Source organism: Bubalus bubalis, chromosome 12 (assembly GCF_019923935.1).
Source record: "Bubalus bubalis isolate 160015118507 breed Murrah chromosome 12, NDDB_SH_1, whole genome shotgun sequence".
In the NCBI taxonomy this organism is placed as follows: domain Eukaryota; kingdom Metazoa; phylum Chordata; class Mammalia; order Artiodactyla; family Bovidae; genus Bubalus; species Bubalus bubalis.
In genome coordinates, this window is record NC_059168.1 from 61,545,721 (window position 1) to 61,570,711 (window position 24,991).

The window sequence follows — 24,991 nt, forward strand, 5'->3', positions numbered from 1 at the left end:
GGAATTGCATTGGAGATTGCACCGGAATCAGGGCAGCTTAAACTACAGTTCCCAGAGGGCCCCGCGGTCGGGAGCCGAGTTTTTTCTTTTCTAACACCGCTCGCCCTTTCCGAGTCGGTTCCACGATAGAGGTGACCCGACTGTCTGAGGCTGATTCGGCAAGTGCAGCAAGTGTCCGCGCCCTTCCCAATCATGGTGAGTGTGGGCCCCTGCATGCTGCTCATCTACGGCCTTCGAGCCCCTCTGTGGTGTTTCTTGCTCTTGAAGGACTGTTGGTGGAAGGCTGTCCAAGGAATTGTCCTTCGCGCCCTTTGGAAAGTCTCGATTCATCTTCTGGAGACTGTCGCAGTGACCTAGTTAGTTGTTGGCAAAGAGTTTATTTCCAGCTGAGGTTCTCAGAAGGACTTTAGAGAAATCACTGTCCTTGGAGAGGCGAGATCTCAGCCCTTCTGCATGTTGGGGGTACAAAATACGAAGCGGGGATTTCTCCCAAGCACTCTCTGGGGGATTGATGAGGCCGATAAGGTTTGAAATGCGGAGTGTTGGACCTTAACCTCTTTTCTCCTCTTAAGCCCACAGTGTTTTTAAGGGCTTTTGTCACAAAGCTTTTGAAAGCTGAAGGCCCTCAATGCAAAGGTAGTGCTTACCAGATGCTCGGGATTACAACCTGCCTTTTCGGGAGAAGTGTTTCCGCCATGTCTAATTTCACGAAATGTGATTTAAAACCTGTTCATTGATCTCCTTCTGTGCCAGTACATGTTACAGTGACGGCGCCCCTAGACAGATAATTTGTGCCGGTGTTTTTTACTAATCTGTATGTTAAGAATTCTAGAACCAGCACTTTTAAATGTTATACAATGTAACCATCTTGTCATGAAGATCTGAACACCAAGATCTCCATATCTTGTCTCTGTTGAAAGGAAGAAGGAAGAGGGTGGGGGTGAGGGAACGCTGACGTATGAATAATCAGCATGGTTGAAGGTGACATTTGATACCAACCTGAGAGAAATTGCTTCAGTACTCGTGTTTATAGTTGAGAATGGTTTTCCTCCATTATTTCAAAATACTAAAATGAATGGGAAAATATTTGAAGGAATTGGAATATTTCCAGAACCTGAAATGACATGTTTTAAGGGCAAGGGGATAACTCCTTCCACCTTTGAAAAGGAGCCAGTGGCAACAGCGTCCAATTTTCAGTGATAAACCTAGGTTCCCTACTTATTTTGTCAGATAACATAATTAGTTATTTGAACGATGGATTCAGTGGTTTCTGACCTAATAACCTTAGCAAGAAAGCAGAGGTACTTATTATCAGAGAACCTCAGACTTCATAATTTTAAAACTGGATGGAACCTTTTAAAAAACATCTTGACCATCTTAAAATTGAGTTTACTGAAACCCAAAGCAAATGTGATTTTCTCAAGGTCACACGGGTTTGCCTCCAAGGATCTCACACTCTTTCCATTTTACCATATTGTCATTTACACAGGTAAGTCATTCTGAAATTTTATTTTTAGTTGCTGAAGTTCTGGATGAAGATGCAAGTTCATATATCAGCATTTATATTACTTGACAGTTTTACAATGAGAATATTATATTTCTAGAATTGGAAGGGAATTTGGAAATTATTTCCTCTAATCTTCAAAAATATGGTTAGGTCAAATGATCTTCCCAAGGTCAAACAAAGATCCTGGGCCCCATTCTTTCTTTGTTTTTCTGCATGGTAGATCAAGGCAGCCCAGACCCCTGGAAGGTCACTGGAACACCAAATAATGTCCATGAGGAAGAATCCTCCTGTCAGTTTGCTGAAACTTGATAGCAAATTCTCAGATGACTCAATTGCCTTGCCTCCTCAGGAGGGTGTGTAAACAATCACTGCATTAGTAAAGACCCATCTTGTGTAAGCTGTTAAAAATCAGGTTTTTGTGTTTCTGTTTTTTTTTTTTAAAGGAGGGGATTCTTTCCTTGTATCCATTGGGAATGACAGCAAGAATAAACTGTGAAAGAATCTGAATACTGTTTATGTGTCTTTTATATTACAGAAATATGTATAAATAAGAAAGTAAAATGGAATATATGGATCTTTCCGTAGAATAACAGAAGGAACACTTAAATTCAAACTTTACAAATGAAAGACTTGAACACATGCGCAGGACAGAGCCCTCATCTGCAGGAAGGTCATTAATACCCTGCTAAGAGCAAAGACATCCCTTCTTTGAATGTTGGCAGACTGCCCAGATATCTAAGCAAAGAATAGTAACCTCTCTCCGCACTGTAACATTGTGAAAAGTCAGTGGGCATCTCCCACCCTCCTGCTTTTCAACTGCAATGATGCAAAGAGCAGGCAGAACCAAATACTGCGCTTGCTTTTCTGTTTCATCATCAGAGACTCAGACACTAGGCTTCACACTACTTATAATGAGATGGAATTACCTACCTGTGAAAATAATTTGCTCAGTGATACACAGGAAGGAAACTGCTGAGATAGGATTAATGGCTATTTATTAGTTGCCTACAATCCCTTACTAGGGACTGTGATACTTGGAAAACTTTTTTTTTTTTTAAGTAGCTAAAATTAATGCCTAAAATTGACTGCATTATTCTAACCATCTACCTGCTTTCTGGGAGATTAAGTTTTATACGTCATAGTAGTAGTCACTTTACCCTCATTTCTTATCCTAGGTTGCTTTCATTGAAGTAGCATGTGTTCATATTTCTCTTAACCCTTGCTTTCCTTCATTCAACATATCCTTTTTGAATGCTATATGGGAGTGCAAATTTGAGTCAAAGGCAGACTATTCTTACAGGAGTTCCACAGTGTAGTGGAAAATATACATAAGCTACAAGAGTCCTTAGAGGGAAAATCTATGGTGACAGAGACCTATTATTAGAGTGCTTGCCACATACTAGTCTTACTACTTTGTGTGTTAACTGTCTCAATCCTTAGTGCCTTGTTAGGTAGCAATTAACTCTATCTTAACCTTAGAGAAACAGTACTTAACTTGCCTAAGGACACACAGCTGAGTTGAGGAATCGAGATTTGAACCAGAAAGTCTGGCTCTAGCAGCCATCTCTTCATCATCACTACTGCATCTCTAGCCTCCTCTTTTAAAAAATTGCCTTATCTTCTTGTTTCTTACATATGGTTCACTAATGGATTCTCCGGCATGTATTATGTATGAGGTACGTAATAAAACACTTTGATTAGAACTACTGAGCTAAATAATTTTGCTAACCATACCTGGAACTATTGTCACTATTTTCAATCTTCTCAGCGCAAATATATAAAATAATTCTTTAAAGCATATTGGGTTTGCTTCCAAACAATTCTTTTACATTCCAAAGCTTTTGGTAGTAATTTTACAAGATCCACCTACTCCTTCAGCAAATGTTTGATGAGCTCTAACTACATGCCAGGCATTGTTCTAGGCAGCTGGGATACAACAGTAAATAAAATAGACAAAGCCCCTATCCTTAAAGAGTTTGCATTCTAAAGAGGGAGACGCAATCATTTCTACTATCATGTACTATACTTCAAGGAAAGAGAGGGAAATGACAGAATTTAAAACGTGTAAAGGCCGTGTGATAGAAAATAAATATATAGAATAACACATAGTGTTCTTTATCAACCTAAAGCCTATTGGGAACATAAATATGTATTGTTTTAAACTGAATTATTTGAGGAGTTATCATATTTTGTTTATTTAGATAAGAAAGCATGGGGGAAGTTGGTGAAAAGTATAGGGAAGAGACCCAGAAGGTCAGGAAGAAACGCCATAGTTTTTTCCCTTTTTCTCCACTCACTCTGGGTATCTCTGAGGAGGAAACACATACATAGTCTGCAGTGTTCAGATTCATTTCTCTACAACATTGACACTGTCCTGAGAGGTTTTTTTCCCCCCGTCTGAATTCTGTAGATACCAAACTGCTAAGAGCTGACCCCTCTTGAAGAGGGAATTCTTAATATAAAGAAACCTAATGCTTCTATCCCCAGTCAGTTCAGCCACTTCTCTCATGTGGGTAACAAATGAGGTGACGCATTTACCACTTACAGAGAGGAAGTACATTTACCCAGCGTTGTCCAAGAAGAGAACAATTCCCTTGACTGAATTTTTCCATCTAAATGTACCCATTTAAGTTTCCAGGGATTTTTGTTCAACTCTTTTTAATAGAAATATTTCTCTCCTTTAATTCTCTGAGGTTAATTTAACTTATTTCTAATAACTCAGGGTCATCACTTTGAACTAGATATATATACTTTTCAGCCATATGTTCAGATTTTATCCAAGGTCTATGACGCCCTTCTATTATATGTTCTTTGTACTTTTTCCTCTCCCTCCCCTTTAATATTAATTTTCCCTTGGTATCAGGTTGTCAGCTGTGACTACCCATTGCTACTGTTGTTTGTTACTTAATGCTAAAATTTATTACAATCCAGATTATAATCCAGATAAAATGTGTTTTAATCCTTTTTTTTTTCTTTTTTTCTTCTTAAATAAAAAATATAGACTCATTTTTCTTCCCCCAAGGACTTGAATCATGATTAATAAACTTTCTGGTTCTTTGTAAATGGAAAGTTTTAACCTCTGTTCCTCTTCCTGGTGTGAAGGGTTCTTGTGAACAGAAGGGTGTGGAGGATTTGCATAAGAGGATTTATAAGGTTCTAGTAGCCACCGGGGTTCATATCTTCATATAATGCACATCAAAATTGTTAGGACTATTTTTAGTGGTAAAATATCCTAAAAGACATGGATAAGATTTTGTAAGTAAATCGAAGATAGCAGGGAGAGTTAACTAACACCACATATATGTGCTAAAAGACACATGTCCCAGAAGTCACTTGGTTGCTTTGTGCATGCTGTGTTTACTGGGACAAGTCTGGAACGAATATCTTCTACTAAGCCAGATGCGAATGGTCTTTAAAAATTTACATTAGCTTTTAAAGTATGTGGTTGTCTTACTGTAGAGAAAATATTGAACTTCTTTAGGGTAGAGTAGCCTTTTTTTAATAAGATGTTAATGGGTCTCTTTCATTACAGTCTGAACCAATCCGAGTCCTTGTGACTGGAGCAGCTGGTCAAATTGCATATTCGCTGCTATACAGTATTGGAAATGGATCTGTCTTCGGTAAAGACCAGGTAGGGGCAAGTGTCGATAAATCCTAAGTAAAAGTAAGAACATTTTCAATAAAACCTTCTATTTACTTGCAAATAAATTTTTAAAGGAATGAATAATTCCAATAAATGTCCAAGACACACAGCTATAAATGGAATCTGGCAGGTTCCATGTACCCCTCTGGGCACTGAAAACGCTTTGCAAATTATAACTCTTCCATGTACTGTTAAGTTGACTTGGTGCTGCCAACAAATGTCATGATGACAGTAACTTATGGAGAGTCATATGGGAGAGAAAGTTGCTGAATAAGCACTTTCTTGTTCATAAATGGTCTTTAGACCCAGAAGAGTTAAAGAGGCAAATCAGTTTCCAAGTTTGAAGCAAGTACCCTCTATTCCCTGGTAGCTCAGTCAGTAAAGAATCTGCCTTCAGTAGAGGAGACCTGGGTTCCATCCCTGGGTCGGGAAGATCCCCTGGAGAAAGAAACTACCTCCCTCTACTCTAGCAGGTCTGATGAATGTATACTAAAATCCTTTTCTATGATAATCATCTATCCATTGTCCTTACCCATGGATATCAAGTTCTTCCTTCATGCAAGATACTGTGCTTAGCTTTCTATGAACTAAAATTTGATACACAGCCATCAACAACAAAAGCATGGTGTGGCATGTCACTTCAATTTGGTATTTCTTCCATGTACTCCTTTAAAATTCAGTAAAGGTGATTCCTCATAATGTGTCTGTTAGCAAACTATTGCTGGTTTTATAGTATTACTTTTTCGTAGAGTAGCCTGCTGTTAGACACCTGACTTCCTAAAATAATTATGATTAATTAATGGGAATTACACACACATACACACCAATTAGCAAAAACTCTGCGAAAGGACTTTTTCTGTGACTAAATGACATAACCAACACTGACAGATGCTGTCCTTGCTGTTTATCTGGCAGCCTATCATTCTCGTGCTGTTGGATATCACTCCCATGATGGGTGTCCTGGATGGTGTCCTGATGGAGCTGCAAGACTGTGCCCTTCCCCTCCTGAAAGGTGAGCTGGGGAGTGGAGGAGAAAGGGATTTTATAGTATTTTATATCTTTAAAACAGTAGATTTTAGAGCTTTATTAACTGGCCTTTCAATTAGAAATTATTTCATTAAAAGTTTTTTTATTTTTGCACTACTACAACTTGGTAAGATGTATATATACCAAGAATGAATAAATAAATAACAAATGTCAAGACAGAAGTCTTAAATTTGATTGAAAGATTCATTAAAATATTAGGTCAAGCTGTAAACTAATTTGAATGTTTTTCTTCAGCTCTACCTTCATTATTATCTTTTTTGGGAAAGGGAGGGTAAGAATAATACTCTCAAAGAACTTGCACAAATCAAAAATATATAGACTCCCAAGAGAAACCATGCTCAGAATTCATGTGTCTGTTCAATAAACAATCACTGGAAGGGCTGCTCTGCCACCTGAGTCATTTGATTGCAAAGTTATGTAAGAGAATGCATTACCCTGTCCAAGCTGTTCTTTTTCCTCACCCACTGTTTCCAAATCAGCTTCCTATGATGCTTTTTTCTTTTTATTCCCTTCTCTGCTGAGTTCCCTCTGCTGACTCTTGTGTACCCAGGTTACAGTCAGCTTGACCTTGGTCAGCTATGAATATAAAGGTTCAGTAGATAAGGCTGCATGACTGGGAAGAAGATGGATTATATTTTTCTCCAACTGGTGCTCTTATGTATACTTATTTCGGGACTTACAGCAGCCTGATTGCAGAGAAGGCAATGGCACCCCACTCCAGTACTCTTGCCTGGAAAATCCCATGGACGGAGGAGCCTGGTAGGCTGCAGTCCATGGGGTCGCTAGAGTCGGACTCGGCTGAGTGACTTCACTTTCACTTTTCACTTTCATGCATTGGAGAAGGAAATGGCAACCCACTCCAGTGTTCTTGCCTGGAGAATCCCAGGGGCGGCAGAGCCTAGTGGGCTGCTGTCTGTGGGGTCGCACAGAGTCGGACATGACTGAAGAGACTTAGCAACAGCAGCAGTAGCAGCCTGATTGACACAAGTTTCTGATCTAAACATTTATCAGTGACAGCACTATATTCTGATTGTCTTATTATTTTGGGGCTGCTATAACAAAAATACTGTAGAGTTTATAGGTTTATAAACAAATTATTTCTAATGGTTCTGGAGGTTGGGAAGTCAGTAATCAAAAAGCCAATAGCTTGGATGTCTGGTGAGAGCCCAATTCCTGCTTTATAGACAGACATCTCACTGTCATCCTCACATGGCAGAAGGGGTGAGGGAGCTCTCTGAGCCTCCTTTATCAGGCACTAATCTTATTCGTGAGGGCTTCTCCGCCCATGACCTAATCTTTTCCCAAAGGCCCTCCTAATACCATCACACTGGGAATTAGGTTTCAACATATAATTTTGTGGGAGTACATCCAGTCTATAGCACTGGTCATGGCCTTTTTAATACAGTCAGCAAAAGAGAGCCATGATATACAGCTGATGCTTTAACAACTCAGGGCTTAGGGGTGCCAACCTTCCCAGCAGTGGAAAATTCAAGTACAATTTATAGTTGGCCCTCTGTTTACACTTCCTCTGTATCTGCGGGTCCACCCAACCTCAGACTCTACCTTACTGTAGTATTTACTATGGGAAAAAAAAATCCACATATAAGCTGGACATGCACAGTTCAAACCTATGTTGTTCAAGGGTCAACTGTATGTTCTTTAATCAAAAAATATTAAGTGGCATATGTTTTGTTGGACTGCAGCATAGTGGTTGAACTCTGAAACAGTCTGGACTTGAATGACAGTCCCACTCCTCTTTGACGTGTAGCTAATTAATCTCTTTAAATTTCATTGTCTTCATCTATAAAATGTTTGGGTTTCCCTGGTGGCTTAAATATCCCTGCAATGTGGGAGACCTGGGTTCAATACCTGGGTTGGGAAGATCCCCTGGAGGAGAGCATGGGAACCCACTTCAGTATTCTTGCCTGGAGAATGCCCATAAACAGAGGAGCCTGGCGGGCTACAGTCCATGGGCCACAAAGAGTTGGACACAACTGAGCAACTAAGCACAACATGGCACATAAAATGTTAAAATTAATTGTGACAAAATAAATCTCTCAATGTTACTCCTTACAGAAAAAAAGTCCTCAAGAAGCATGATTTTAATTTGGGTGATAGCTTAAAACTTAAAGTAATTGTAACTTAAAGGTTAGGTGAGTTAGCTTCTCTTTTGTGTTATCAGTGGTAATTAATGTGAATAATTAATGTTGCTTTGAAAAGTATATTATACCTTGCTGCTGCTGAGTCACTTCAGTCGTGTCCGACCCTGTGCGACCCCATAGATGGCAGCCCACCAGGATGACCCGTCCCTGGGATTCTCCAGGCAAGAACACCGGAGTGGGTTGCCATTTCCTTCTCCAATGCATGAAAGTGAAAAGTGAAAGTGAAGTCTCTCAGTCGTGTCTGACCCTCAGCGACCCCCATGGACTGCAGCCCTCCAGGCTCCTCCGTCCATGGGACTTTCCAGGCAAGGGTACTGGAGTGGGGTGCCATTGCCTTCTCCGATATTATACCTTGCATCATAATAAAAGATGAAAGCTACAGAGTTTTGAAATTAAGATAAGCAAAATAAATGTATTGACATTTATGCTTATGTTATGGTTGTTGAATTAATATATTGCCTTTCTTTTCTTAGGCCCTTTAAACTTTGATCACTGTGATTTGTAAAAGTAAACATTTGCTGCAAAGTGGAAGAGTTACTGGGTAGATTCAGTATGAAAAAACCTCAGACTTCGGTGTTTAAGTAGCTCTGCATATTTATTGCCATGTTCACAGATGTCATCGCAACAGATAAAGAAGAGATTGCCTTCAAAGACCTGGATGTGGCCATTCTTGTGGGCTCCATGCCAAGAAGGGATGGCATGGAGAGGAAAGATTTACTCAAAGCAAATGTGAAAATCTTCAAATGCCAGGGTGCAGCCTTGGACAAATATGCCAAGAAGTCAGTTAAGGTGACCAACAGAATATTTTACACGGTTTTTCACTATCAGCATTTGAAACTTCTACTTTCAGCATTTAAGTAAAAATGAGATAATTTGCTTTCTTTTTTCCCCAGTTCTGTGCAATGGTCAGTTAATACAGGCATAGGGTTTTGCGCGATTAGTCCTCCCTTTCTGGACTTGGTCCATATAGTGTAGAAATCTATATTCTGAGGGGCTCAAAAATATTTTGCCTGTGACTATGACACGGAGATTTAATATTAGTTTCTAAACCTGTAGAAAAGGCACAGAACCTTCTGGTGCTCTTTTAGCTGTACAGGACTTTTTATTCAGACATTTGGATTTGTGTGTGGTTGTGAAGGAAGATGGCTGTAAGCTGTGTTTGTTCTCAGTGACAGGAAGTGGTGGTTTCTGAGTGCTCAGATTTCCTCAATCCAGAGGAATTTTGATATACTTGTCTCTTGAGGAGTTGAGTCAGTTACGACTTCTGGGTGTTCAACCTATTTGGTTTTAAATTTATCTTACTGTTACAGAAAGCTTCCTTTTACCAATTAAGTATCAGTTACCTAGAACTTAAGGGACTGAAAGTTACTCAATCGTGTCGGAATCTGTGACCCCATGGGCTATACAGTTCATGGAATTCTCCAGCCAGAATGCTAGAGTGGGTAGCTGTTCCCTTCTCCAGAGGATCTGCCCAACCCAGGGATTGAACCCAGGTCTCCCATATTGCAGGCAGCAGTTCTTTACCAGCTGAACCACCAGCGACACCTGAAGGTCTTCCCTGTAGCTCAAACAGTAAAGAATCTGCCTGCAACACGGGAGTCCCAGGTTCGCTCTCTGGGTCGGGAAGATCCTGTGGAGAAGAGAATGGCAATCCACTCCAGTATTCTTGCCTGGAGAATCCCATGGATAGAGGAGCCTGGTGGGCTACTGTCTATGGGATCCCAAACAGTTGGACACGACTAAATGACTAACACTACTACCTACCTACCTAGAACTTAATTAACTGTCACGGCAAAAAGTTTTGCTGGTTAGAGGTTTTACTGATTTTAATACACTTCTTTCTCCCAATCCTGAATTCAAAGAAAGCTAAAAGAAAATTTTACAAGATTTTCTAATGTTGCCATTTATAATGTTAAAATACTTCATAGACACCTGAATTTCTGCTCTGTGCAGACTCTATTTCAAGTAGTTAACTTTTATTTTCTGTAATCATTAACAGAAAATAATAGAAATAAATGGAGAAGTCCCCAAGTCTCTTAGTAAAAAAATTACAAGGCTTCTTGGAGTTATCGTGCTACTTGCAGATTAATTGCATCTCAGCCAAAAGTGTCTTTCTAGGGGGAAATACACACCTACACTAGAGTAGCTAGGGATATTGGAGTATCATATCTGCAGCTTGCTCACAGACAGACGCAAAAAAGACCAAGGGCTGTGTGTGTGTGTGTGTGTGTGTGTGTGTGTGTGTGTGTGCGCGCGCACATGCGTGCACACAAAAGTGAGAGATGGGGCAAATTGGAGAATCTAGGTAGAGGGGATGTGGGAGTTAGTCTTTGTAAGATGCTTATAGCTTTCTGTAAGTTTGATATAATTTTACAGTAAGTTTTTAAAATCATTTTATTAAAGCTTTTTAAGACTTGTAAAAAAATTCATGTATTCCTTTTGCTATGCTATATTGTAATTCACTGTATCCCCCTTTCAAAAAGAAAAAAAGCCTGAAGTGCTTTCTCCTAAAGATAGATTCAATGAGTATGAAGGGGTGGGACCTGGTATTTTGGCAACTATCCCAGTTAATTCTTAGGATTAGGCAAGAATGAGAAACACTTTTCACTCGTAAGGGCAAATCACTGCCCTAAAGTAAACTCCTCAAAGAAGAATTTCTTTCTTGGGCTACTTTTATGAGATGGGAAATTTTTATGATTGACTCGAACCCTGAGATAGAGCTTTTTGGTTACTAGTTTTTTATGGCAAGAAAATAAATGCTATCTCTATTTTAACAGAAAACACAATGACTTGTATATTATAATGGTGGTTTTAGTAAATGTTTTCAGGAGTCACATCAAATACTAACAAGAGGAAAAATATATATATAAGAAGGAAGGATAGAAACCTCCTAGAATCTAGAAACTGGGGTAAAAACTATACATATTTAGCTCACACAAACTTGATTAAAAGGCCACATGTTACATCAGTCATATCCTATTGATAAGTTGGTTTACTTAAATCAGTGTACGATCTGAAGCTCTGCTGTGCCTCCTGTACGTCCTAGGTTATTGTGGTGGGAAATCCAGCCAATACCAACTGCCTGACTGCCTCCAAGTCGGCACCATCCATCCCCAAGGAGAACTTCAGTTGCTTGACTCGTTTGGATCACAACCGAGCTAAAGCTCAGGTAAGAAAGATGCATTTTCAAATCTTAACAACTGTTCAACTTTAAACCTTTCTTCTCACCTTTAAAGTAACTGAATCTTAGTTTGTACTTTTTTTCTTGTTTTGTTTTAGTAGATAGCTATTCCAGTTTGTTAGGACATCTTTAAATCTAATCTCTTCAAGCAGCTGAACTTTGTACTTAATTTTCACCATTATATTCCATTTCCTTACTTTAATCACATGTCACTGCTAATGTCCTCTTAGTACAGTGGTTAAAAATTAGTCATTAGTGTAGATAATTCACATAATGGTACACAATTATTTTTGTCAGGTACATAGGAAATTATAAAAACAAAGGTTTGAATTTTGTGTGTTTCATGTGGTTCTGCTTTTTTCACTCAGATAAGCAATCAAATTGATTTAAATTTTATATTTAATTTCATTTTCATTTTTATAGCCTTCTCATATTCTACTTCCAATTTACCTTGATTCATGGACCTAACATTCCATGTTCCTATGCAATATTGTTCTTTATAGCATCAGACTTTACCAGATGCATCCACAACTGGGCATTATTTCTACTGTGGCTTAGCCTCCTTATTCCTTCTGGAGCTATTTCTCCACTCTTCTCCAGTAGCATGTTGGACACCTAATGACCTGGGTGGCGGGGGGTACAGCTGGAGGCAGGAGTTCATCTTTCAGTATCATATTTTTTTCTTTTTGCTTTTCATACTGTTCATGGGGTTCTCAAGGCAAGAATGCCGAGTGGTTTGCCATTGCCTTCTCCAGTGGATCATATTTTGTCAGAACTCTCTACCATGACCTGTCCATCTTGGGTGGCCCTACACGCCCTGGCTCATAGTTTCATTGAGTTAGGCAAGGTTGTGGTCCATGTAATCTTCCTGGTTAGTTTTCTGTGATTGTGGTTTCCATTCTCTCTGCCCTCTGATGGTCCATGAATCAAGGTAAATTGGAAGTGGTCACAAACAAGATGGCAGGAGTGAACATCAACATTTTAGTTATCAGTGAACTATAACTAATAGTGGGCAAGAATCCCTTAGAAGCAATGGAGTAGCCCTCGTAGTCAAGAGTCCAAAATGCAGTACTTAGGCGCAATCTCAAAAACAACAGGATGATCTTGGTTCGTTTCCAAGGCAAACCATTCAGTACCACAGTAATCCAAGTCTATGCCCCAGTCACTAATGCTAAAGAAGCTGAAGTTGAATGGTACTGTGAAGACCTACAAGAGCTTCTAGAACTAACACCAAAACAAGATGTCCTTTTCATCATAGGGAACTGGAATGCAAAAGTAAGAAGTCTAGAAGATACCAAGAGTAACAGGCAAATTTGGCCTTGGAGTATAAAATGTGAAGCAGGGCAAAGGCTGACAGAGTTTTCCAGGAGAATGTGCTGGTCATAGCAAGCACCCTGTTTCAACAGCATAAGAGACAACTACACTATAGACATCACCAGATAGTCAGTACCACAATAGGACTGATTATATTCTTTGTAGCCGAAGATGGAAAAGCTCTATACAGTCAGCAAAAGCAAGACTGGGAGCTAACTATGGCTCAGATCATGAACTCCTTATTGCCAAATTCAGACTTAAACTGAAGAACGTAGGGAAAACCACTAGGCCATTCAGGTATGACCTAAATCAAATCCCTTACAATTATACAGTGGAAGAGACTAATAGATTCATGGAATTAGATCTGATGGACAGAATGCCTGAAGAACTATGGATGGAGGTTCCTAGCATTGTGCAGGAGGCGGTGATCAAAACCATCCCCAAGAAAAAGAAATGCAAAAAGGAAAAATGGCTGTCTGAGGAAGCCTTACAAATAGCTGAGAATAAAAGAGAAGCTTAAGGCAGAGGAGAAAAGGAAAGATATACCCATCTGAATACAGAATTCCAGAGAATAGCAAGGAGAGATAAGAAAGCCTATTTTAAGTCAGCAAGGCAAAGAAATAGAGGGAAAACAATAGAATGGGAAAGACTAGAGATCTCTTCAAGAAAATTAGAGATACCAAGGGAATATTTCATGCAAAGCTGGGCATGAAATGGTATGGTATGGACCTAACAGAAGCAGAAGATATTAAGAAGAGGTGGCAAGAATACACAGAAGAACTGTACAAAAACGATCTTCACAACCCAGATAACCATGATGGTATGATCACTCCCCTAGTGCCAGACATCCTGGAGCGTGAAGTCAGGTAGGCCTTAGGAAGCATCACTATGGGCAAAGCTAGTAGAGGTGATGGAATTTCAGCTAAGCTATTTCAAATCCTAAAAAATGATGCTGTGAAAGTGCTGCACTCAATATGCCAGCAAATTTGGAAAACTCAGCAGTGGCCACAGGACTGGAAAAGGTCAGTTTTCATTCCAACCCCAAAGAAAGGTAATGCCAAGAATGTTCAAACTACCGCACAGTTGCATTCATTTCACATGCTAGCAGAGTAACACTCAAAATCCTTCAAACTAGGCTTCAACAGTATATGAACCGAGAACTTCCAGATGTACTTGCTGGATTTTGAAAAGACAGAGGAACCAGAGGTCAAATTGCCAGCATCTGTTGGATCATAGAGAAAGCTAGAGTGTTCCAGAAGAACATCTACTTCTGCTTCATTGACTACACTAAAGCCTTTGACTGTGTGGATCACTACAAACTGTGGAAAATTCTGAAAGAGATGGGAATACCAGACCACCTTACCTTCCTCCTGCAAAACCTATATGCAGGTCAAGAAGCAACAGTTACAACCTGACATGGAACCATGGACTGTTCCAAATTGGGCACATCAAGGCTGTATATTGTCACCCTGCTTATTTATATGCAAAGTAAAAATGCATCATGCGAAATGCTGGGCTGCATGAAGCACAAGCTGGAATCAAGATTTCAGGGAGAGATATCAATAACCTCAGATATGCAGATTACACCACCCTTATGGCAGAAAGGGAAGAGGAATCAAAGAGCCTCTTGATGAGGGTGAAAGGAGAGTGGAAAAGCTGACTTAAAACATTCAAAAAACTAAGATCTTGGCATCTGGCCCTATCACTTCATGGCAAACAGATGCAGAAAAAGTGGAAATAGTGGCAGATTTTATTTTCTTGGGCTCCAAATTCACTGTGGACAGTGACTACAGCCAGGAAATTAAAAGACACTTGCTCCTGGGAGGAAAAGCTGTGACAAACCTTGACAGTGTGTTAAAAAGTAGAGACAACACTTTGCCCACAAAGGTCTGTATAGTAAAGGCTATGGTTTTTCCAGTAGTCTTGTACGGATCCAAGAGTTAGAACATAAAGAAAGCTGAGCACTGGAGAATTAATGCTTCTGAATTGTGGTGCTGGAGAAGACCTGAGAGTTCCTTGGACTGCAAGGAGATCAAACCAGTCAATCCTAAAGGAAATCAACCTTGAATATTCACCGGAAAGACTGATGCTGAAGCTGCAGCTCCAATACTTTGGCCACCTAATGTGAATAGCCAACTCATTGGAAAAGACCCTGATGCTGGGAAAGATTGAGGACAGGAGAAGGGGGCGACAGAGTATGAGATGGATAGCATCACTTACTCAATGGACAAGAGTTTGAGCAAACTCTGAGATAGTGAAGGACGGGAAAGTCTGATGTGCTACAGGCCATGGGGGGTCACAAAGAGTAGGACAGGATTTAGCCACTAAACAACAACAATATGCTTATTCATGAGTGAGTATAATCTTCCATGTAAAGCTGGGGTTCTAGATGCAGTTGCATAGTACAGCACGCTCAAACATACATGACTTGCATGTTCAAAAATGGCAGTCCTTGGGGTAGAGGTTTTAGCATTAAAATGAGGCAAAGTTCACTCTAGGTTGACAAAATCCAGGTACCTATTGAGTGAAATCACAAGGGTCAGCAAAGTCTCATTCCTTAGGCTCCAGTTAATCTGGTGACTGAGTGCGTAAGGGGTTTTGGATGCTACAAAACAGCTCAAGAATGTGCTTCTGGTTGATCTTTACTTTGAAACAGGACAGAACAAGGAGTCTTTACAACTGATTTGTTACGTTCGCTGTGGTTACTTCTCTTGCCTAATAACAGTTTTTTGTTCTTGTATTCTTTGTTCTTTTTGAAATCATTAATTACTGAGATCTATTCTTTGTTTCCACATGAAGACCTAGGAGGCCTAAGTTCACCTTTCTCCCAGTCTCCTTAGAACAGAAGCTTTCTGAAATTCACAGTCTAGTTCTTAACTCAGGCTTGTCCAGTGCATGGTACAATTTCTCTTAAGGATTCTGCTTCTGCAAAATACGACAAACTCTGCTTTAACCGCATACCTTCCTTATTATTGTCTGGCTAACAAACCACTGCTTTAAACTGAGAGCTGATAGTCTTTCAGCTCTGGAGGGCCCAGTGAAGGAAAAAAGAATTTACATTTAAGTTTCTACACTAAACTGAATGTTTTACATTTAATTTGTCATTTATTTCTCATAGTAACCATATGAGATCTCTGTTATTATCTCCTGTTAAACAGATAAGAATTCTGAAGCCTAAAAAGGTCAGGGGACCTGCTTAAAGTCACACAGCTAGTCAGTAAAAGAGTCTGCCTAACTCCACACCCTCATGTGTTCTTACATAATGGTAAGGTGCATGCATGCTAAGTCACTTCAGTCGTGTCTGACTCTTTGGGACCCTGTGGACTGTAGCCCATCAAGCTCCTCTGACCATGGGATTCTCTAGGCAAGAACACTGGAGTGGATTGCCATCCCCTTCTCCAAGGGATCTTCTGATCTAGGGATCAAACCCGTGTCTCTTAACATCTCCTGTATTGGCAGGGAGGTTCTTTACCAGTAGCTTCACCTGGGAATGCAATCAAGTGACTTAAGTCCATTCACTAGCTCTGTGACCCTGAGAAAGTGTATTCAAGCTGTAAAATGGGATAATAATTGTTATCTATCTCAGATGGTAGTTAATATGCACTAAATGAGATAAGATCTATGTTAAGACCTTATCTTGATGCCTGTCACATAGTAAAAACTCAGTAAAGGTTGGCTGCTGTAATTACTACTGATGATGATGATGAAGAGATATATAACTAAATTTTGAGAAGAGTCACACTTCAGAAATATCTCAGTTAATTTAGAAAGTATTTGGATAACAAGCTAAAATTACAAATATTTCCTGAGAGGCTTTGGGCTGTGGGCTGGGTCTTTTTTCTTATTATTTAGCCAGCATTCAGTGGCTGGGAAGAACTGGGAGTTGGTTTGAAAGACTGGAGGCTGGAGACTGGGGTACTGTAGAGCAGTTATGGGGCTTCCCAGAGGGTGCTAGTGGTAAAGAACCCGCCTGCCAACGCAGGAGACGCAAGAGACAAGGGTTCGATCCCTGGGTCAGGAATATCTCTGGAGGAGGGCATGGCAAGTCACTCCAGTATTCTTGCCTGGAGAATCCCACGGGCAGAAGAGCCTGATGGGCCACAGTCCAGTGGATCACAAAAAGTCAGACATGACTGAAGCAACTTCACGTGCACACCCAGAGCAGTTATGAAAGAAAAGGTGGTACCACAGGTGTTGCATCTATGGACTTTGGATTACCAGATGGTGATTCACTGCGTTGCAACAGGGAGAAGACAGTAGAATGATGACAACACCAACAAATTTCCACCTGTGCTGTTTGACCTGAGGCCTTAGTGGAGGCAGGCAGTGGAAAACTGCTTTCAGATGCACAGCAAAAGGATGCTTTGTCCCAGTGCCTGCAACAGTTTTCCTTGCGGGGTGAAAGTCTGAGTGAGGAAAGAGGGAAGAAAGCCACAAACTTTGGCCCATGTTTCAGCATGCTGGTCTGGCACAGTGACAGCTGTTAGGAAGTTTTTGAAGGAGCTGTTTCTTGCTCCTGAAGAGGCTGTTAATCCAGTGAAAAAAGTAACAGACCCAAAGATTAATTTTTCTTACATGAATGAATACTGCTGCTGCTGCTGCTAAGTCGCTTTGGTCGTGTCCGACTCTGTGCAACCCCATAGACGGCAGCCCACCAGGCTCTCCTGTCCCTGGGATTCTCCAGGCAAGAACACTGGAGTAGGTTGCCATTTCCTTCTCCAATGCATGAAAGGAAAAGTGAAAGTGAAGTCACTCAGTCGTGTCCCACTCTTAGCAACCCCATGGACTGCAGCCCATCAGGCTCCTCCATCCATGGGATTTCCAGGCAAGAGTACTGGAGTGGGTTGCCATTGCCTTCTCCCTGAATGAATCATGCTGCTGCTGCTGCTGCTAAGTCGCTTCAGTCGTGTCCGACTCTGTGCAGCCCCACAGACAGCAGCCCACCAGGCTCCCCCATCCCTGGGATTCTCCAGGCAAGAACACTGGAGTGGGTTGCCATTTCCTTCTCTAATGCGTGAAAGTGAAGTCGCTCAGTCGTGTCCAACTCTTAGCGACCCCATGGACTGCAGCCTACCAGGCTCCTCTGTCCATAGGATTTTCCAGGCAAGAATCCTAGTCTTACTTACATAATTTGTTTTAGAAATCAGAGGGCCTCGCTGCCTAGTGACTGTTTATCACCTGCAAAATTCCCCTGTGTATTTGCAAACCAGAGCTACGTATGTTGTCTGCTGGCTGGCAAGGTAATTTGTCAATGAAACCAGTTAGGTAGTATCACAGAGAAGAAAATTAACTAGAGCTGGAGAATGAATCAAAAGCTGTTCAACAGGTCTGTGTGACAGGCATGAAAATGTCTGAAGGAGCAAGGAGCTGCTTACTATCCTGGGTACATGGTAGTTTAGCTCTGACATGCATGATATTCAGAAATCACATATGCTGGGTGCAAAGTACAGGCCTTTGCTATCCAGAGAGAAGCTGATTAGCTCAAGAGATCTAAAGAACAAGAGGAAATGGGCAAACAGGACACAGGAAGTCAGGAGAGCCTCCTGTAGGAAGGAGAGGCCTACAGGCAATTTGTCCTCACTGTACTTTGGAGTTGACATTCAGCAGAGTTAGGATTTCTAAATTCTTGATAATATACATCTTGGCTCACTTGCCCCAGTATAATTTTCCTTTTTCTCAATGATGCCAGCTAAATATAAGTAAGAATAGTTCTTTGCAAGTCCCTTCAGGCCATGGCACACACAGAAAATGGTACTCATTGCACAGCACATCACTCTGCCCCAACCACTAAGCAGATCAGTAGCCTGGTACCCCAGAAACCAACCACCCAACTAACTTGTGAAGACTGATATGGTAGTTAATAGTCCTAGTTTTTGCAGAACTCTAAATGACGTAGGGATTAGATCAGAAGTGATTTTAAATGTCAAAAACAAAATTTTAAGTTATTTTTAAAATCTATTTTAGGACTCAAAAAATAAGTCTCAACTTATAAGGGTCAGTGAAAGTAAGCACAACTTGCTTCTTCCTTGACTGAATAAATTAGCATGAAGATGAGTCAAGGCATTGCAAACATTTTAGGTAATGGCTTTTTTCATTTTTACCATTTTGGTTGGTTGGCTGTCATTTTTTACTTTTTATTTTGGAATAATTAGACTTAGAAGAAGTTGCAGAAATAGTACAGAGAACCCCATGTACCCACCACCCTCCTCCCCCAGTGATAACATTTAACATAATATAGAGCATTATCAAAACTAGGAAACTGACTAAACTACACGCAACACTGTTAAATAGCTTTACTCAGATTTCTACAGTTTTTATGTCTTTATGAATGGTCTTATGTCATCCAATTATATATTAGATTACTATAACCACAAACTGTACCAGCACCCACAAAGAACTCCTATTCCTGTTGCCTTTTTATTGTTACACAGTCCCTCTCATTTCCTAAACTCTGAAAACCATTTATCTGTTCTCCAACTCTATGCTTTTGTCATTTTAAGAATGTTTTAAAAATAGAATCCTGCAGTAAGTAACCTTTTGACATTTTTTTGATTCAGTTTAATGCTTTTAATAGCCATTCAAGTTGTTACATGTATCCGTAGTTCATTCCTTTTTATTGTTACTCCATTTATTTATTTAATTATATGAATGTACTACAGGTTGTTTTAGAAGACAGAAGGAATGAAAAGTACCCACCAAACTGAGAAGGCATCTTGAGACCAAAAAACAAGGCAGGCAGCTCCATATAACCAATGAATCAGTTTATTATAGGGTAACTTACTCACAGGGTGGGATTGGGATCAGGGATACAATGACCCAGAAACATTTGCAGCTGCACACCATACCACAGAGGAGCCACAGGGACAATTTAGTAGTTACCCTCGGGCATGAGTATAGGTGCTTTGAAACAGGACATTTCTGAATTAAGATTTATGAACGGATAACTGGTATCGTGGGTGCCAGGAATGTCAAGGGAGGTTTTCATCATTAGAGACCAGCAGAGCAGAGAGGCTGGCTACCTGATCCTAATGTTTATTAAACCGTATAATATAAACTATAAAGCCCTAGATGTGATTCACTTCTCAGGTCAGTTTTAAAGGATAGGAGGAACTATAAGGGCCCAAGATGGTGTCAGTTATGCTCACAGCCATGCTGTGTTTAACAATTCTTGAAGGACTTTTGAGTTGTTTCGAGTTTGGGGCTAAAATATCAGGCTGTATTCTCTTTGCTATATGATGAACACACAACCAGAGCTTTGATGCGGTGCTGCTATTATCTGTGTATGCAAAAGCTGTGGATTCTGGCACAACTATTTTTTTCCCCTCTCATTCTTACTGCAACGTAAAGGAAAGAAAAATCACAGTGTAACCCTAACACATCAGCTTTTAAATTTTTTCCTAAAACCTTTCTCTTTTAAAATCCTTATAAATTCTGCTATCTAATTAGAAAGAAATTATGGGAAAGCAAGTATTAGAATTCCCTAGTAGCTCAGCTTCCTGAGGACTTCCCTGGTGGCACAGAGGGTAAAGTGTCTGCCTGCAATGTGGGAGACCCTTGTTTGATCCCAGGGTCAGGAAGATCCCCTGGAGAAGGAAATGACAACCCACTCCAGTACTCTTGCCTGGAAAATCCCATGGACGGATGAGCCTGGTAGGCTACAGTCCATAGGGTCGCAAAGACTCGGACACAACTGAGTGACTTCACTCACTTTCAAGGATTATATAACAGTGCTGCTTGAGGACAGTAGCTCAGCTGGTAAAGAATCACCTTGCAATGCAGGAGACCCTGGTTCGATTCCTGGGGGCAAGAAGTCTGCTGGAGAAGAGATAGGCTACCCACTCCAGTATTCTTGGGCTTCCCAGGTGGCTCAGCTGATAAAGAATCCACCTGCAATGTGGGACACCTGGGTTCAATCCCTGGGTTGGAAAGATCCCGTGGAAAAGGGAACAGCTACTCACTCCAGTATTCTGGCCTGGAGAATTCCATAGACTGTATAGTCTATGGGGTCGCAAAGAGCTGGACATGACTGAGCGCTTTCACTTTCTAAGTAAAGTATAGGAATAAAGCCAGCCAATTAATTTTTTGGCTTCCTAGTACATATAAGTTTTATTTGTATGTAGTGTGTAAAGTATGCAAAAACATTATGTCTAAAAAATATATACATACAATATATACATATCTTAATTCAAAAAAGGCCTTGTTGCTTAAAAAAAAAAAAGCTAACCATCATCTGAGCCTTCAGCAGGTCATAATATTTTTGCCGGTTGAGGGGTCTTGCCTTCATGTTGATGGCTGCTGATTGATCAGCGTGGTGGTTGCTAACGGTTCGGGTGACTGTGGCAGTTTCTTAAGATAACAATGAAATCTTCCTTTTGCAAAAAATTTCTCTATAGCATACAATGCTGTGTGATAGCATTTTTACCCTGAGTAGAACTGATTTCAAAACTGTAAGTAAATCTCTCAAACCTTGCCACTGCTTTATCAACCAAGTTTATGTGTAATATTCTAAATCCATTCTTGTCATTTCAACAACCTTCACGGCATCTTTACTACTAGGAGTGAATTCCTAGTAGTAAAGAGAAAGAGCCTTAAACATTATAGGGTACGGTATTGAAGTAGAATGCTTAAAAGTAAGGATCATCTTCCAGGTTATGGATGACTTATTTGTATAGTAGCTTAATCAAATATAAAACACCAAAGTTTAATATTGCTTGAATACATAAATATGACCTTTGTTTTGTTGTTAATATTTGGAGATGTCACCTAAGCGTTTCTGACCAATCAGGTATTTAGATACTTTCTCTACTATTAAGTTCTTTTGGGAAACTTACCAAACAGTAAAATCTATGGGGGGGGGGGGGGGTTTGTTTGTTTTGTTGTTGTTTTTTTACAAATCAATATAAGTCTTGTGTTCTCTTAAAGTTTCAGAGGTTTTTATCTTAAGTACATTTGTCAAATAGATCACAATTTGAAATTTAAAACAAAAAAAATTTGTCTAAGTAACGTATTTGTTTTTTGTTGAACTAGATTGCTCTTAAACTTGGAGTGACTTCTGATGATGTAAAGAATGTCATCATCTGGGGAAACCATTCCTCAACTCAGTATCCAGATGTCAACCATGCCAAAGTGAAACTGCAAGGAAAGGAAGTTGGTGTTTATGAAGCTCTGAAAGATGACAGCTGGCTCAAGGGAGAATTCATCACGGTGAGAAAAATCCAGGAGATCTCTTCACAGCCAAGCATCGAGAACTCTTGAGAGAGATATACATTACTGACCTGAGTCTCCCCCCAGTGGGTGGCAGGAGGAAACCCAAAGACAGCAGGCCTTTGATGAGCATGTATATTCTTTGGAAGTCATACTGAAGCAGTCATAATCCAATCTGATCGATTGTGTGGCTGTCAAGATTGATAGAGTGGGAAAAAACTAAATACCTTCCAGTCATCCAGCTATCTTATAGAGATCCATTTCTTCATATAAAGTGTGGTCAGCTTTCTGTATGGGTCTTTAGTTGTCCCTTTTCAGAAAGACTGGTGCTTCTAAGTGAAAGAGGTTAAGAAGGCCACCATGGGGTAGTTGTGTGATTTTGGAGGGGACACAGTAAGCTGTAGTTTCAGCCTTTCACCCCAGGAATAACCCTGCTATCTCTGCCTGCACACCCAGACTGTGCAGCAGCGCGGTGCTGCCGTCATCAAGGCACGAAAACTGTCCAGTGCAATGTCGGCTGCAAAGGCCATCTGTGACCACGTCAGAGACATCTGGTTTGGAACCCCAGAGGTGAGGACTCAGTGACTTCCACAGGCCACTCTTTTATTTTTTCCTCTGCTGCTATAACGTTAAAAATCAAACAAACAAAAAGACATGTGGCCTTGCAGTCAGGCCAGTTAGGTTCATATCCCAGCTCAGCTGCTGACTAGGTGAGGAACCTTGGGAAAGTTGCTTAGCCTCTCTGAGCAGTTTTGTCATCTCTTACACGGCATTTAACTCATAGGGTTTTAAGGTCAATGAGATGAAATGTGGAAAGCACCTAACATAGTAGAGGTGGCTTTATTTTTCTTCTTAAAACCTATATTGGGCCACCAGCTTCCTCGTTTATAAAATGAGGGTTATGTTTCTCTGGCTTACTTCACACATAGATTGGAAGAGTGGACTGAGCTAGCAACCATGGAAGTTGCCCTTTTGTCTTAAGTACCTGATGATGATTCTTTATACAGTAATGAACTTATGCACAGAGTATTAATAAGAACCTATCACCTGGTATAATTTTGTTAGTTCATGTGTCCTTTGGTTATGAAAAGGAATTCTTTATCACCATGTGAATATAAAACACTGACTGTTACTTCTTTTCAGGGAGAGTTTGTGTCCATGGGCATTATCTCGGATGGCAACTCCTATGGTATTCCTGATGATCTGCTTTACTCGTTCCCTGTTACAATCAAGGTAAGGTATTGTGGGGTTTTTTTTTTAACCCTCTGTCCCCTAATGGAAAACCAGTTGTGTGTTTTTATTAACAGTGGTATATTTTAGTCTAGAAAGTTGTTCCTTTACTAAATTAGACATTTTTCTCAGCTTTAAAATCATGTGAAGCACAACTTCAGGTCACTAAAAGATTGAAATTAATCTGGAAAGCAAGTTTCAACTCTCCCAACTAGACACTTTTTGTTACTATGGCTCTCATATTGGGTATCTATAAATATTCTCTTACTTCTAAATGAAACAACGGTTCTCAGTATTGTCGCTCTGTATTACAACTGTATTGAAGTCAATAGTTTTTTATATTTGCTAATTAAAACCTCATTTAAAGATGTTTTTTCTAGATTTAGTCAGTTTCAAATTCAAATGTTGAGTTTTTGTCAGAATTATCTGTTAATTAAGATCTGGATTTTGATTTGCTTCTTTAGATTCACATTTTAAAACATACTCCTCTAAATTAAGTTCAAACTAAGTTGTTGCTTGCTGGAACAACTTCTGGTTTAATCATAAATCTCTTAATTTGCATTTATTTTCAAACAGGATAAGACCTGGAAAGTTGTTGAAGGTCTCCCTATTAATGACTTCTCACGTGAGAAGATGGATCTTACTGCAAAGGAACTGGCAGAAGAGAAAGAAACTGCTTTTGAATTTCTTGCCTCTGCCTGACTAGACAATCATTTCGATGTTACTAAATGCCCCAAAGCTGAAGAATCTAAATGTCGTCTTTGACTCTAGTACAAAATAATAATAATGCCATACTTAAATTACTTGTGAAAAACAACACACTTTAAAGATTGTGTGCTTCTTGGTACAAGTTTGTGACGGTTTATCATCATGCTGTTAGTGTTGCATTCTAAAATAAATATATATTCAAGTGAAGATGACTTGGACTCTAATTCTAGATATTTTGTTTCTATTCAGAAAACAAATGTGCATGTTTCCCAGCTTGCCTAAGAGAGTTATGATTTTTAAAAAAAAAAAAAGGGTGTAAAGATAGAAAATGTTAGAAAGTAAAGCACAATTCTCTCATATTTAAATAGAATAGGAAAATCCCACCTCATAACCAATCTGTTTTGGAATATAATTTTAAGTCAGTCTTTTCTTTTTGGCCGCACCATGTATGGGATATCATTTCCCCTCCCAGGGAGTGAACCCCTGCAGTGCAAGCACAGAGCCTCAACCACTAGACCACCAGGGAAGTCCCCAGAATATAACTTTAAACATTACCTACATTAGGCAGTTAAACATTTTTTTAAACCTTAATTTATGCTTTGTGGATAATTTGGTTTTAACATTAGCTGTTAAATAGACTGCAGGTAACATTAGCTGTTAAATAGAATGCAGGTAATATTCTGTTAAGTTTAATGCCATTGGTAAGGGTGGAACAATCGTTTTCATGACAGAAAAGAAAGATCGTAAGCTGTCCCTTGAGGTATTCTATAGCAGACAAGGATTCATTTACACTTCATAACTGGTAAATGGCACAGAACTTTATACTAGCAAAAATATTCTCAATCTAAGCTTATTACTAGAAACATACTCCTTTTTGAAAAAACTAGCCTTTTCTTTTTCCAAAATTCTTGAGGACAGGAAACAACTATCATTTCATCTTTGTTGTTAACTCTGTACATAAAAGATACTCAATATCATACATCTCTCAGGGCTTA

At 39.8% G+C, this 24,991-nt stretch overlaps 2 protein-coding genes and 1 long non-coding RNA gene across 17 annotated transcripts in view; 2 read left to right on the forward strand and 1 right to left on the reverse strand.

Annotated features, from left to right (window-relative positions):
* The window catches only part of LOC102389627 (WD repeat containing planar cell polarity effector), a 454,572-nt gene that overhangs the window by 302,520 nt on the left and 127,061 nt on the right, over positions 1-24,991 (reverse strand). The window lies entirely within an intron of this gene.
* Positions 7-24,203, forward strand: MDH1 (malate dehydrogenase 1). The gene is made up of 9 exons (XM_006075609.4): positions 7-195; positions 5,040-5,138; positions 6,066-6,162; positions 8,973-9,148; positions 11,406-11,528; positions 21,882-22,058; positions 22,515-22,628; positions 23,202-23,291; positions 23,865-24,203. Exons 1-9 carry the CDS (start codon positions 193-195, stop codon positions 23,988-23,990), a joined length of 1,005 nt encoding a protein of 334 aa, XP_006075671.1. The 5' UTR covers positions 7-192; the 3' UTR covers positions 23,991-24,203.
* On the forward strand, positions 202-2,014 carry LOC123328544. The gene is made up of 2 exons (XR_006543433.2): positions 202-1,489; positions 1,728-2,014. It is a non-coding gene; the product is annotated as an uncharacterized LOC123328544 (long non-coding RNA).

Excerpts from the sequence above, each read along its gene's own strand:
- MDH1 (XM_006075609.4), top strand. Across the intron at positions 11,529-21,881 it reads ACAACCGAGCTAAAGCTCAG|ATTGCTCTTAAACTTGGAGT; the intron begins GTAAGAAAGATG and ends TTGTTGAACTAG. Across the intron at positions 22,059-22,514 it reads TCAAGGGAGAATTCATCACG|ACTGTGCAGCAGCGCGGTGC; the intron begins GTGAGAAAAATC and ends CTGCACACCCAG.